Genomic DNA, 13,965 nt, shown 5'->3' on the forward strand with positions numbered 1-13,965 from the left:
AAAAGTGCTTACAGTTCTTAAATCTTTAATGTAAACAGCAGTTTTGAGGGGCTCTGAAAAATCCTAAAGAAAAAAACAAACATCTGAAAGTATTAAATAGGAAGGGGAAAATATATAACTCATACTAGAAATAAAATCCATGATCTGTTTTTTAAATTAAAAAATACATAGACTTTCAATTTAGTGGCCATACAGTCCCGAACACACGCATGAAAAAGACTTCCCTTAACCGAATACAAACATCCTCAACTTGGCAGTTTCACAATTTTAAAAATCACTAAATTATGACCATCTTACAAATGATAAACAAAAATAAGCTCAAATATTGCTTAGGAATGTTGTGTACAGCAGTTGTTACAACGAGAGAGACTCAAATGAGGGATAGACGAGTGTGTGTTTGTGTGTGTGTCTCACAATGGAAGTGCTTTTATGGTCGTTTCTGGCAAAGCCACTGTGTAGGTGTGTACAATATATGCAATAAGCAGCGGTGGGATAATAACATCACATTAGGATATTCAAGAAAAGAGGCTTTTCATTTAATGTGGTGCAGTGCCTGGATTTTGAGGAGTAACTTATCCTAACAGTCTTCAGTATATGTGTAGCAGGACAGAGCGGATATAAGAGAGTATTTCTCCGAAGTGTTCGTCTTAAAATGTACTTCATCCTTCCGTTCAGCCTCGTGGAAAACATGTAGCTGCCACAAATACTGTAAGTGAGAGCGTGACGGGAAAATACTGCTGGGAAACTGACGACAAAACACAAAACTCCCCCCGTGTCCCTCCCTGCTCCTGAACCACACGGCCTCCATCCCTCCCCACACAAAAGCCCTGAGGAAAATCAATAAAATAATCATAAACATGGACGACAAGGAAGGCGGAATCAAAAAGGAACTTCTAAGCATTTGTCTACAAGTTCTTCAAGCAAGACGACAGCGGGCAGCTCAGCCGAGGAGGAGAAGAAGAAGTGAAACCTTCAGAAATGTCAGACACGGGAGGAGAGCAGAGGAAGAAGATGCAGGACGACCAATGACAGGCCAAACCAAATACTTCCTGGTTTCTCATCTCCACGGCAACCCGATGACTCCTCATTAGCCCCGAGTCCCTCCAGTGCACTATCCATATGCACCATTATCTCTGTTATAGAGGTCAAGCGAGAAGCAAGAGGAAAATAGTTCAATAAATCCTATTTCTTTCAATCACAGTTCTTTTCTTTTTTTCTTTTTTACATCATATGGTTTTATTCATTTTTGTTCCAGTTTATAAGAAAAGGGGGATTGGTCCAGTGGGTACAGTAGGTGCTGGGTGGGTCTGGGTTGGGTCTCGTACGGGTGGTGGTCTAGTTACAGTCATATACAAAGTCATAGTTGCTAGGTTCTTTGGGAATCGGGGGCGGGGCCTCTGGAATCTGGATGTTCTCTAGATCCAAGAGGCGGAGCTTCATCTCCATGGAGAGCAGGGTGTCCATGTCCGATTTGGTGTAATCGCTGGTCATCTCCTTCCCGAGGAGGGCGTTTAGACCGTCTGTCCACACGCAGTACTGCAGAGACACAGTCACACAACACATAACACACATCAGCACCGACAGAAACAAACTAAGTTCTTCTGAAACTCCTCAAACTATAATTATACATGAAACGTTCCCAAACCTGCTTTAGAGACATGCAGGCAAAAAAGGAACTGAAGCACCGAGGGAGAAAAGACTTTGTTCACTGTGACTCAGGAGAAATAGAGCAGGGACACCTTCTTCTCTCATGTCCTGATTACAAACTTCTATTCTATTTCAAAAATATCTAAAAAAAAAAAAAAAAGTTTCTGAATACAAGCGCAAAGAAAATCTCCTGAGTCATCTTCAGAGGAACTCACACAAAAGGTTCACTTTTAATTTTGCCAACTTGTCAAAGATTTTAGTTATCAGTTATTATTGGTATAAACCGATGTGTGAGGGCAAAGTGGTAAATCAGTCAGTAAACTCTGTTTCATTGCATTAATGTTATGATGCTTCAATTTGCTGGTGAGCTAAATATCTTATCCATCAAACAAATTAATATTATATCCACAGTTCTCCGTTATTTTCCTAAATATTTACCATATTGTGATACACATTGATGTTACAATATAAATTCACACATATGATAGAGTATTATATCCATATGGCAACTGCAAGTCTTATCTCTCTGAATGCTGACAATTAAAATAAAACAGTTTTTTATTAACACGTAGGAACTTTTACATAGATTAAACTACATGCCCAGTGTTCATGGCATGTTTCTATACAAGGCCGGCTTGTCTTATAGGTTGATTTATTGTTGGCTTAAAACGTGAGACCTTATATTTTGTATGTTGTAAGTAACTTCTGAAATATTTGACCACAATGATACAACTTTTACATAAAAGGTTCCTTTGGGTTTGTATCAGTCTTGTGCATGAATACCACATTACGTGTTTTTCATGTTGTTTTGCTGACCAACCATCAGCTCTGTACAAGGTGCATCATCCTCCGTCCTTAACCCTCGAAGAGAGCGAGGACAAAATACAAGAAAGAATCTTAGAAACCTTGGGGAGAGTCGCAAATGAGGGATGCGTCTCCCCGAACGACAGGAGTGAGCCATGAAGGCGATGAAAACGAAGACTGCTCGCAAGTTAAGTTGACGATGACAATGCAATATTCATTATGATAGAATACATTTACATATCTTTGAAAGTAAACGCATTCTACTCATTTGTGAGACCTCAACAATGCACATAGTGTTTGGTGAGTAACATTGAATGTAAACCTGACAGTAAGTCTTGAATGAGTTCAAGTTTCAATTACACATCTCTGGTTGTCAGTATTATGGATTTTGTACATTTAGCTTTATCTAATCTTAATTTAGTGCTTGTTTTTTGGATCATATTTATTCTTTGATCATATGTGCATGTGTACATTGTGCCAATAAAGTTCGTGGACATTAACTACCAGAGAAAGTGTTCACTGTGCATGTTGCATATGAGCCACCTGAAAATGCTGTGGTGATCAGTTCCAGTACATATCACTTGCATATAGGTTTTACTCGCATATTCTCTGTGCAATCACGCCGGTTCATTCTGTGTGAAACTGTCAACGACCGCAGGGCCGGACAGCGCTGCCTTACCTCGTGCTTGTCAGGAGCGATAAAGTTTAAATACTCGTCGGACTCGTAGAGGACAGAGAAGGCCAGCTCCAACACCTCCTGGGGAGAGGAAAGTGAGGGAGGCAGGGAGGGAGAGAGAGAAAATGGTGCAACGACAGCAGGAGATGCAGATAGTGAGTGTGAGGAGAGAAGAAGAGAAGGGAGAACAGGTGAGATTTGCATCGTAACACAACCTCCCTCTGCTCCTCATGTCTCATCTCCATCTGTTACATCAGCTGCACATCCGGTAACTCAAAGAGAGAGAGAGACACACCTTTGGATACCAGATATTAAATATGACATTATTTTAGGTACATTCCCTCCAAATCCACTTCGGTCTCACTGGGGGAAATAAAATGGATGCAGTGCGAGCACAGATCGGGGACACAGAGATCCAGATTTGTATACATGAAAGCAATTCATTAAATGTGTGCTGGCAATCTGCGTGAAATTAGGGTCTGATTTAGTACGGCAGAAGGCAATTACACAATCTGGGCGCGCGACCTAGACACGTTTAATGAGGCAGCCCTTAAAAGAGGCAGCTCAGTGGTGGGATTTGTCTCAGATCAGGAGGATCGGAAAAGAGAAACGTGGAGTGATGCTGATTGGAAGTATTTATCACGAAAGTAATGTGGGATCAAAGCATTCAATGAAGGAAGAATAATTAAATTTAAGAAGAACTTAGGTATTTGAGCATGTTCTACTAATCTACTAGTCTTAGAGTATTATAGTCCTATCACTTGTCATTTGAATGATGTGAACTGTTCTGTTCTTATTGCCTCAGCGTTCTGTAAAAGATACAAAATGTCCCGACGATCCATTTGTGGTGAAAAAGTGTTGAACAGAGCAACCGACTGACACTGATACTCCAAGTTGGTTATTGTTAAACTGATGCAGCTTAAGTCTGCATAGAAGCTCAAGCTAACTCCAACCAATACCAACTTTTTCACATGAGTATAATCCCCACATTGCATCGATGGGTTTGTTTGCAGCACAAGTCTATGACCAGAAGGACTTTTCTCATTTTTTGGTGTAATAAAAAAGACATTGAGTTTATTTGTTAATGCTCTTTTTTAAAGTGATTTCTTCTGCACCTGCTCTTTAGATTGCCACACAGACCTGAGCCGCTGTCAATTTAATGAACATTCGTAAACACGGCAGAGCGTGCGATCATCCACACTTATCATATATCCACCAGTCGTTTGCGTGATCCTCCCATTTGAAAACGCACATAAAGCAGAAAAGGGCTTTGCTTCAGTAATGGGATGCGGAGTGCGACGCAGACGACAGGCGAACTGCTCTTCCAGGTCGCTGCACCTGTTCTCTAAACCACACGCATTACTTGAGGCCCAGGCGGCGTCTGAAACGAGGGAAATGTGGCTCCGAGTACATATGGCCCTATCTATGGTATAATTGCAAAAAAAACATAATAACGACAGAGATCAGAGTGCTGCGACACATTTGGGAGGAGATGGGAGACGGAAGTTTGTCTGAAAAACACAGATGGTGCACAAGCCAGCTCTGCTCGGACGCCCGCAGGGGTGACTTTGGGCTGGCCTTGTAACAGTGAGTAATGAAATGTGGCCGTGCTCTCATTCACACGGCTGGGACAGGCCCGCTCGACGGCCAGCAGATCCCCCTGGTCATTCTTCTCGACCTGCGCTTATCGACAAGGTAATAAAAGAGACAAAGCAGGGAGGAGGCATGCTACTTTGTCTTCATGGCTATTTATCCAGGATCCAATATATCACAGTCCCATGGGTGGGAGGGTGATTGAAGGTTTGGAGAGGCAAAGTGCCCAAGAGGAAGAGCCGATGTGTACACAGACGCGGACAAGATGCCTCTCTCATCCTGGTTAAGATACCGCTGTGTTAATCTCAAATTTAAGCAGCGCAAAGAAGAGATGTCAGCGTGTCCCGGCAGCTCTTTGGTGATTTGCGTCAGCGGCTAAAGGACGATTCTGTGATTTATTTCTAAACAACGCCACCGATTGCTACGTCTTTCAACTCAGAGCCCAGAGACACAAGTTGTTGTGTTATTTCCCAAAGCAAAAGGATGTAACTGACATATTGTTATGCAACTCTAATGCAGACATATACACACTCTCCCGCCTGGATACACACACACACCCCACAGACACACACACAAATGTACACACACCTTGTTTTGCTTCAGGGCTCCCTTCTCCTTCATGTGAGGACAGTCCTTGCCGGTGATAACAGCTTTGATATCAGCCACAGGCACTGCAGAGAGGACAGAAGTGAGTTCACCATAACAACAACAAGAACGACAACATCGCCGTGACAACTGTTTCACCCCAGGTGGACGTCTGTTTTATTCAAGTATTCAAACTTAAAAGCCTCCTCAGTTCTGTCACTGTGAGTGTTAACGGTGACTCTTGGTGTCAGTGGTGGTTGCGTGTCACTACCCATACTGTGTTTATACCTTCAGTAGTATATACACCATAGATAGACTGTATATAAAGATGGACGATGTGTCTCCACTTCATCCCAGAATTAATCATGATGTTTCACCTTGTTTTTAAAGCATCACATAACTTATTGTATATATTATTGTGTATTTTTCAACAATTGAAAATGCATCAGTGTGATAAGAACTAACGTAATTGACAGACACTGTCTTTGAGAAAAATGTATTTGAAGTTTAGTTTGGCCCATGTCCCATCCACTAACAAGGAGGAGGAAGGGTTTATAACCTGCCACTAGGGGGCAGATTAAGACACGTTGGCTTCACTTTTGGGAACAGTTGTCATCCATCTTAATATACAGTCTATGTTAAACACATATTGTAATAAATATAATGGGCTGCACATCAGCACTGCTAAAGACAATGATGTCACTCAACACTCACGTTTGTCCTGTAAAGAGTCGTGGGGCACCTCGCCCTGGGGACTCTCCTCCAGATCTCCATAGTGCAGGACTTTATGATTCGGAGACAGACGGCAATACCAAAATTTATCTGGAAGAAAAGGTCAGGAGAGAAGAGCAAAGGGAAGAGAGGAGACGGATTTAGAAGAGTTATCATATAACTCGCTGGTGGAGGACTTCATACGAGGTTGGATGACTCGTCAACAGTAGAGGAAAGTATCTTGCTCCAAATAAATTCAGTCACAAAAAAACGGAAAAGGAAAACGGCCTTGAGGGAAATCCACAGATGGGCTGCAGTGCGTGAGGGAGGGCAACAAAACAGACAGTTGGCCTTCATCATTTTAACAATGATTCAACAACAACAACACACACTCGAGTAAAGATCAGGAAACAACTTCCAGGGCTTTGTCTGGGAAAGCTTAAACCTCGACTCTGACTTGATTTATTTTAAAAACTAAAAACTAAATTCAAATATGTAGCAGAGACATGAGACACAAAATGTTAACTCTGTCGACAGGAAGCAACAACTATGGCTGACATCATTTAAAACCCTCACAGCTCTTATAAATAAAATGCTGTTTACAAGAAGTTAAATGAATGAACTAATTTAGAATCCTGTTAATGAATCTTTCCTATTCCCAGAGAATCCTAAAATGATGTTCTGTGAGTGCAGAAGTATTAAACAGGCAGACAAAAAAATGTGTATTTTGCATTTGGTTTTTAAAAGAATGATTTAGAAAACTATTTTGAGTGTGTGTGAAAGTGTGAATAATGTTTTTCTTTACATTTTCCTTTGTATAGGCCAGCGAATACAGTTTATAAGCATTTTAGTTCTACTGCAGCCTTATTCAGTCCCTATATAATGCAAACCCTGTTTAGACTTTGTTTACACTGATGTAACTTGTACTTATCAATGTGTGATGACTGAGTAAGAAATCGATCAATCAGACCTTGACTAGAATCATTTGTATATGACGTCATAAAACAAGTGAGTACTTTTTATTGTTGAGACAGATTCACTCTGGTTTTTCACTTTAAATATCTTCATCATCACTTTAATGGTCTTATTTTGTTAAAGGTGAAATTTAACTGAAGTAAGACATTGTTTCTAGACTACGAAGACATATCAGTACTTTTCTCTGGGCTGCTATCATGACTAATCCTCCAGCAGTGTGAGGTCTGTATCTACCAGCTGTGTCTATGAAGCTGCCTCATGCGGCCGACCCCCTGCTCTTTAGGGGGTTCCCTGCCAAGGTGGGCACGGAGCTGAGCTGGCAGTGACTGGGGAGGTCTGGCTGGCGTGCTGCAGGGGCGGCACAGTCCAAACCCTAATTGCTGAAAACAGACAGTTGTTGTTGCCAGGCTGGTGCAGAGCGGCATCAGTCCACGGGGAGCAGATAGAGATGTGAGTTGCGGCTGTGAGGGGGGTGGGGCACACGATCAGCTGCTCAGCTCAACTCATCGCTTGTGCTGTTGTGCGTCTGAATCCAAGCGCATATGTTCATTTTTAATTCTTGTATCGTTTGAAACTATAATCATCTTAATTTGAATCAAACTCCAGTGAACTTCAAAGTTTACTTTTGCAGTAGTGCAGCATTTACACAACGCACACTTCCCTGAGCCCTAAATGGTGACACCTAACAGTACTCCTCTGCACTTAAAGAAGACTGTGCAGGTAGCACTCCGTCTTCCAAATATCAAAGCACCAATCAACCTGAGCTTTTAGAGAGAAGCCCTCCCTTGTAATGGCCGGACTGGCACTTTGAGAGAAGAGTCTTCTGCAGCGAAGTCAGCTAAATTAATATTGGATGTCGGTGCTCGAGTCCCTGCAGGGTGGAGGACTTTGAAATAGGTGTAGGAGACACTGAGGGAAGAGAGAGGGAGCGGGAAGGGGGGGTGAAAGTGAAAAAAGATGGGTCCAAACGCATAACAGCAGATAGAGAGTTGTCATATGATAGTGTATGAAAACCGTGAATGTTCTGAGGAATGTAATTTGAAAGACAAGAGGAAAAAGAGACAAGGATGGTGGAGTTCATACCTCCACCAAGGCCCAATCAGTCCCCTTAAGAAACCACATTTAAATCCATCAATCTTGTTAAAAACAAACGGACAGGGTGAAAGCAAAACCTTCATGGCGGATGAAACAAACCAAGGTTCAGCTCGAATGCAACACCCTTGTCTTGATTTAACTTCTCATTTCATGCGAGCAGGAACTTGCTATAGGGGCTCTTTTATTCACGTCCAGCCTAAAAGACCAAGTGCTCTTCACGCTGTCAATGCACGGACATACTGTCAGTACCAGCAGGAGAACGACTGCTCAGAGAGCAGAGGAGAAGCGAGATCAGAGTGGGGGAGGTAGATAAAGGTCAGGCATGTGAAGCTGGTACACATCAGTACATGCAGGAGGGAGAGAGATACAAAGCAAAACGGTACAAAAAATAAATAAATAAAAAAAAGAGGTGAGGAGCAGCAGAGATAGGGAAGGAGTTGCAAACGAGTGATGTGAAGAAACAGCATGTCCTTGAGTTTGAGTGTCCTCAGAGGGAAAAGGCGGCTGCAGCGAGCTCGTAGCAGGCGGCAGACAGCTCCCCCACAGTCAGCGTTCTGTAGCAGCAGATTAAAGCCAGTGTAACCCTACAGGCGATTGTTCCAAAAATAAATCCAGCGAGGCTCATGAACTGCTTTATATACCGTGTGTGGGTCTGCTGTTCCTGAACGGCTTAATAGTTGTGTCTCTGTGTTTGGCATGCGTGTGTGGCCGCATGTGAACGTGCGCACGCCTTTGACTTCATCTGGATGACAGCTGCCAAGACGAATCGTGATCAGGATTTAAAATGTCAGAACACGTTGATGTAAGACAGAACCCCCCCCGCCCCCACCACCAGGTTTTATTCTCTATTTGATTTGAGTTATTGGAAAGAACAGTTCCTGCAGGGAGGCAGACGACTGAGAGGTTATGTTTTCACCCCTGTTTGTTTGTTTGTAAGCAAGATGACGCAAAAACTACTCGATGGATTACCACGAGACTTTGTAGAAGGACGAGATGTGAGTCAGGGAAGAATCCATTAAGTTTTCGTGTGGATCCAGCAATTTTATTTTCAACATGTTCACAGTTTCAGGTGTGCAATTTGGTGCAGCTTGAGGGGCCTGTCGGTCCTTGGCGGAGGTATACGATCTACTGAGTCCCATTCTAGTTATTTAATACACTCATACGTGTAAAAAGTGGGGGTGAAGAGAAGTGGAAGAGGCAGGAAGGAGGATTGAAGAGGTCAGGTCTCAATCCTTTTTGACTGAAGTGCAGTGTAAATGCTGTCACTGCTACTCCTCTCCTCCCTCCTCTCTCGCTTCTCTCTCCTGGCAGCGAGCGTGAGACACAATACTAGGCTGAATGAACAGGCGCTCCTCTGAGCTGGCTGCTGTGTTTTCCCTCTGTGTCCCCCTCCCTCCCTCCCTCCCTCCCTCCTCTATATGTGTCACGAGGAAGAAATACATAAATATTTCCACTGAATTAAAGCTGCAGCAGGTGAGATCGATAGAAACAGAGTTGATTGTTGAGTCTCATCCACAGAACATGAAAGAGATACTGCACACTTAAAATCAGTTTTTTGAGCTGTAAGCTAAATTATGTGACTGTTCCTAGATGAAATACATGGTTTTAATATCACATGTATTGCCAAATTTATAAACAAAAATCTACATTTATGGGTTGAACACAGCTCAAACCTTCTTGGACCTTGGAAGGCCAATGCTTACGAAGATTTCCACCGTTTGGTATGTCTCTACGAAATGACACGATTGACACAGCGTGGCACCGTCGACTAAACAGACACCATCAATGAATTTAAATGTGAGCCTCTAAGATATCTACCGTGGCGAAAACGGATTTGTGTCAAGTCAAGTTACACAACTTTCCACCAAGAGAAGGTGTAGAGAGCAACTAGAGTTCAACACAGTCTACTCTTTTGTCATTCTTTCATTTCTTTTCTCAAAGCATTCTCTAGAATCTGTCAAATGCAAAGTACCAATGTGTCTATGCTTCTCTTCGCTTTGCATTTCTTTTCATGTCATATATCTGTGTTTGCAGGGGCGAGAGTAGAGAAGACGACGCGATTGTGCATCTGGACACAGAAAGATAAACTGTATGTTCTAATGTACGTGCTCAAATAATAGTGGCAGCATGTCTCTCTATGTCTGCGCCTGAAAGCCTGAGAGAGCCAGAAAAGCAGTGTGAGGAAATCATGACAGCAGCTTCAAAGATCTCCTATGATATTATTATCTCCTGTGAGCTTTTGATAAGGCAAAGGGAATACGGCAGTGCGAGGAGGGGCAGCTGGGAGGGATGAAGAGGAGACAGACAGAGGGAGACGAGGAGGAAGAAGAGAGGACACAGCAGACGGAGATATGGATTTCAATGCCTGTGATCTGTGGGTGAAGGTGGTGTCACATCAGGGGCGTGTACATGATGAGTGTGTGTCTCACCTTGCCTCCTGCGACTACTGATTTTCCTGAAGCAGGTTCCGTCACACAACCTGTTGAGCCTCTGCTGTTTGATCAGCTCCATGATCTCTGGCTGGATCTTCTCCCTCAGGTCCCTGCGGAGAAACACAACACCGCGTTATTGGTTTAAGAGAATTATCTTAAATTTTGTAAACCGTACCCTCCCACTGTGGCGAGCAGTCAACAACAGTTAGCTACACGACTGCTCTGAGGACTGGAAGTGAATTCCATTACAGTTACCCTAGTTTTCTGGCAGCGAGTAAAATCCATCTGATAGCGAGTGTCAGGAGGGCGCGGAGGAAAAGAAACACACTCGCACACATGGACGCACACATACAGGGAACACACTCAGAAATGTGTCATACAGCGTCTCAGCAGGCTGATCAGTGGAAATCTGTGCTGCTCCGGCTCCTGATTAGATCTCTCATTTATTCATGCATCTACATGCATGTGTGTCTCTGTTGCATATGAATGTGAAGCGCACAACACTAGTCAGCATGAATTATGGATATTATCTACCAGCAGTGCTGCTCCACATCTTCTTCTTCCATCAAACTTGGGTCATTTCTCCTCCAATTTACTTATCATTCTTTACTCTACTGGAAATATGCAGGACAACTGCCTCGAATATCCAACATGGTACCCAAGGAAGTAAAAAAGATATATTTCAGGGGCCATAAGAAAACTCTCACATATGATGAGGTTACTTAAACATCCAGCTGGGCACTCAAATAACTCAACATTACATTAAAGGTACTTTAAGTAACCATTCTTTAGGATGAGGTTCCTGGAAGAAATGTCCATAACCTCTTAGCTCCTGCAGGAGCCTCTGCACAACACAGTGGGTTCCTTCCATAGGCTGTATATAAAGATGGACAACAACTGCTCCCCAAAAGTGAAGCCAAAGTGTTTTAATCGCCCCCTAGCGGCAGGATAAAGTGTAGCTCATAAACCCCACCTCCTCTGTGTTAGTAGATGGGACATGGACCAAACTAAAAAGTTAAAGGACATGCTAAGGTAGGTCTAATCACACTGATGTTTGTCCAAGTGTGCATTTTTCTGGCGTGTTTGGTTTTAGTTCATAATTTTATTCTATATAGCAGTTTCCTGTGCTAGAGCTCAGTTCCTTAAAAAGGGTTCTTTAAGAACCCTGGATTTTCAGTCTCATCCACACCCCTTCCCTTCATCTGTCTCTGCGCTCGCCCTCCCGCTCCGTGCGTCTGCCTCATCGCTGACTCCAGTCATTACATTGATCTGTGGTTGAACATTCACCCTGACATCTCTAAAGAAACAGTGAGTGGGGAGGGCGTGGCTCATCGCCCGAAGGATGGATGTTGATAATCGCTCGACTTTGCCGCCTCACATATCATCACTCTGACTTTTAGTCTTAAGACTTTCAGAGGGTCCCGCTGCTCTGTCTTCTTAGTAGCTCCAGTTTCCATTTAAACTAATTCTTCACAGCACATGCAGAAAGTCACAGACAGATGAATTAAAGGGCTGAGGTGTTGCACTGGTAAAAGAAGCACTCTGGTTGGTATCAGGTGTTAAAGTGAGGAAGGTAGTGAAGCACTAAAACCCATTTAAAACCTTGTGGAAATGTACAGTACCTTAAAAGTACATCAGTAAAATACCGCCGAGCACTGCCGGAAGAGGGAATCAATAATGAATTAAGTTAAACCACTTTTCATCCTAATTTTCTGGGGGCTGCATTAAAATTAAGTCAAGTATTAACATTTTCTCAATGTGTATCCTCAGCAGTTCTGACCTAATGGAGGATTTTCACCTCAGCACAGGAGGTTATGTTCTCATCTGCATTTGTTTGTTAGTGAGCAGGATTACACAAAAACTGCTGGAGGGATTTCCACAAAACTCGGTTTGAGCATCATTGAATTTAAAGGGGACTGTTGGGCCTACTGAGTTTAAAAGCAAGTCATTTTGTATTTTCTTTTTGACAAATCAATTATATGTTTATAAACTGTCCAATTATTGAAAAGTGACCATCACAGTTCCCAAAAAACAAAGTTCAGATTGCACTGCGTTCAATGTAAAAAGATATAAAACATAGAGAAGCAGCAAATCTGTACATTGAAGGAGTTGGAACAAACAAATATTTGAAAGGTTTTTCTTGTTAATAGTCCAATAGTTCATCAGGGCCTTTTCAAACATTTTCACAGTTTTCCCAGGGAAAAAAAAATCCGTCACATTAAGGGGAACTGATATATGAGTGTGTGAAATTTGGTGCAGTTTGATTGAATTTAAGGACTATTGGGCCTTGGTGGCCTAGTTATTTATGTGATGGTGATTTGAGCTTTTGTTGTAAGCAACTTCGAATAAATAAAAAAGACTTAGGGTAAGTGTTTGTGGGTTAGTGTTTAATTATATTAAAACACCTCCAACTCAGGGCCACCAGGAGTCAAAAGGACCGTTAATATATTCTCAGCTCAGAGACACAACCCTGCTCTGAAGCTGTAACGGCTCCTCTTCACCTTCTCCTGATCTCTGAAGCCGTTCCCGACTTTAATTGGCTGCAGAAAATTGGCAGCAATTGTAGCAGGTAATACAGAGCGCCTTTAAATCTGCAGCCTGACATGCTGTGCTCATTAGGCTTACAAGTCATGACTGCTCTGTATTGATTAGAGGAAAATTCCATCCCCGGGTCGTCTCCCACTGCTGAGGAGAGACTCATCGGTCTGTGATGCTCGGTGCTTTCCGACAGTGAAATGTTCAAAAGGACTTTTTTCATTTCAGCATCAGATTAGATTTCAATCTGGGTGTGAACGTGCTGAATTCAGCTGTACTCTTATTGTCTCATAGTTTTTAAAGGAAAGAGTTAATTGAAGTCATTGAGGGTTTTATAGAATACAAATTTGATCAAACGCGCATTTCACACACTCATAGATATCAGTTCCCTTCATTTCATCAATATCCAAGAATTATTACCTGGAAAATCAGTGAAAATGTCAACAAACGTGCTATCTAACTATGTTAAAGAAAATTTATATATATTCGAATTCGCGTCAAAATCTATTAGTTTCTTCCCTGACCTATACCACATCCTTTCGCCAAGTTTTGGGGAAATACATCCAGCAGTTCTTGTGTAATTCTGCTAATTAACAGACAGACAAACAGAGAGGAATGAAAACGTAACCTCCTGGCGAAGGTACAACACCTTGAATTAAAAACTACATTATCGTTTATTTTTCTTTTCTTTTTTAACATGTCCACTACTTTTACTACAGTTTTCCATTATTTCCTTCCCTTTTCGTTAGCTCTCATTATTGGGAATAATCGACTGCAAAAGTTTGGTCTGTACCCTTTCAGTATTGATTTAATAAGCCCTTGGCTCAGCATTGATTAATTCTCAAAGGGACAAGCTCTTTATGTGCAACAATTTTTCAATAGTGCTTGCTACTCCATTAAATACAGGCAAGA

General features: G+C 42.3%; 1 protein-coding gene across 9 annotated transcripts in view; it reads right to left on the reverse strand.

Annotated features, from left to right (window-relative positions):
• Window positions 1-13,965, reverse strand: part of elmo1 (engulfment and cell motility 1 (ced-12 homolog, C. elegans)) — a 105,030-nt gene continuing 91,065 nt past the window's right edge. For all 9 annotated transcript variants that reach the window (XM_035182790.2, XM_035182791.2, XM_035182792.2 and 6 more), the window contains 5 exons: window positions 10,516-10,628; window positions 6,020-6,127; window positions 5,309-5,391; window positions 3,131-3,208; window positions 1-1,536 (listed from right to left, as the gene is read on the reverse strand). In XM_035182790.2, the coding sequence (XP_035038681.1) occupies window positions 1,336-1,536; window positions 3,131-3,208; window positions 5,309-5,391; window positions 6,020-6,127; window positions 10,516-10,628 (583 nt within the window). In that variant the 3' untranslated portion in view covers window positions 1-1,335. The remainder of the gene's footprint in view (window positions 1,537-3,130; window positions 3,209-5,308; window positions 5,392-6,019; window positions 6,128-10,515; window positions 10,629-13,965) is intronic.

The sequence above is a fragment of the Hippoglossus stenolepis genome, chromosome 17 (genome assembly GCF_022539355.2).
Source record: "Hippoglossus stenolepis isolate QCI-W04-F060 chromosome 17, HSTE1.2, whole genome shotgun sequence".
In the NCBI taxonomy this organism is placed as follows: domain Eukaryota; kingdom Metazoa; phylum Chordata; class Actinopteri; order Pleuronectiformes; family Pleuronectidae; genus Hippoglossus; species Hippoglossus stenolepis.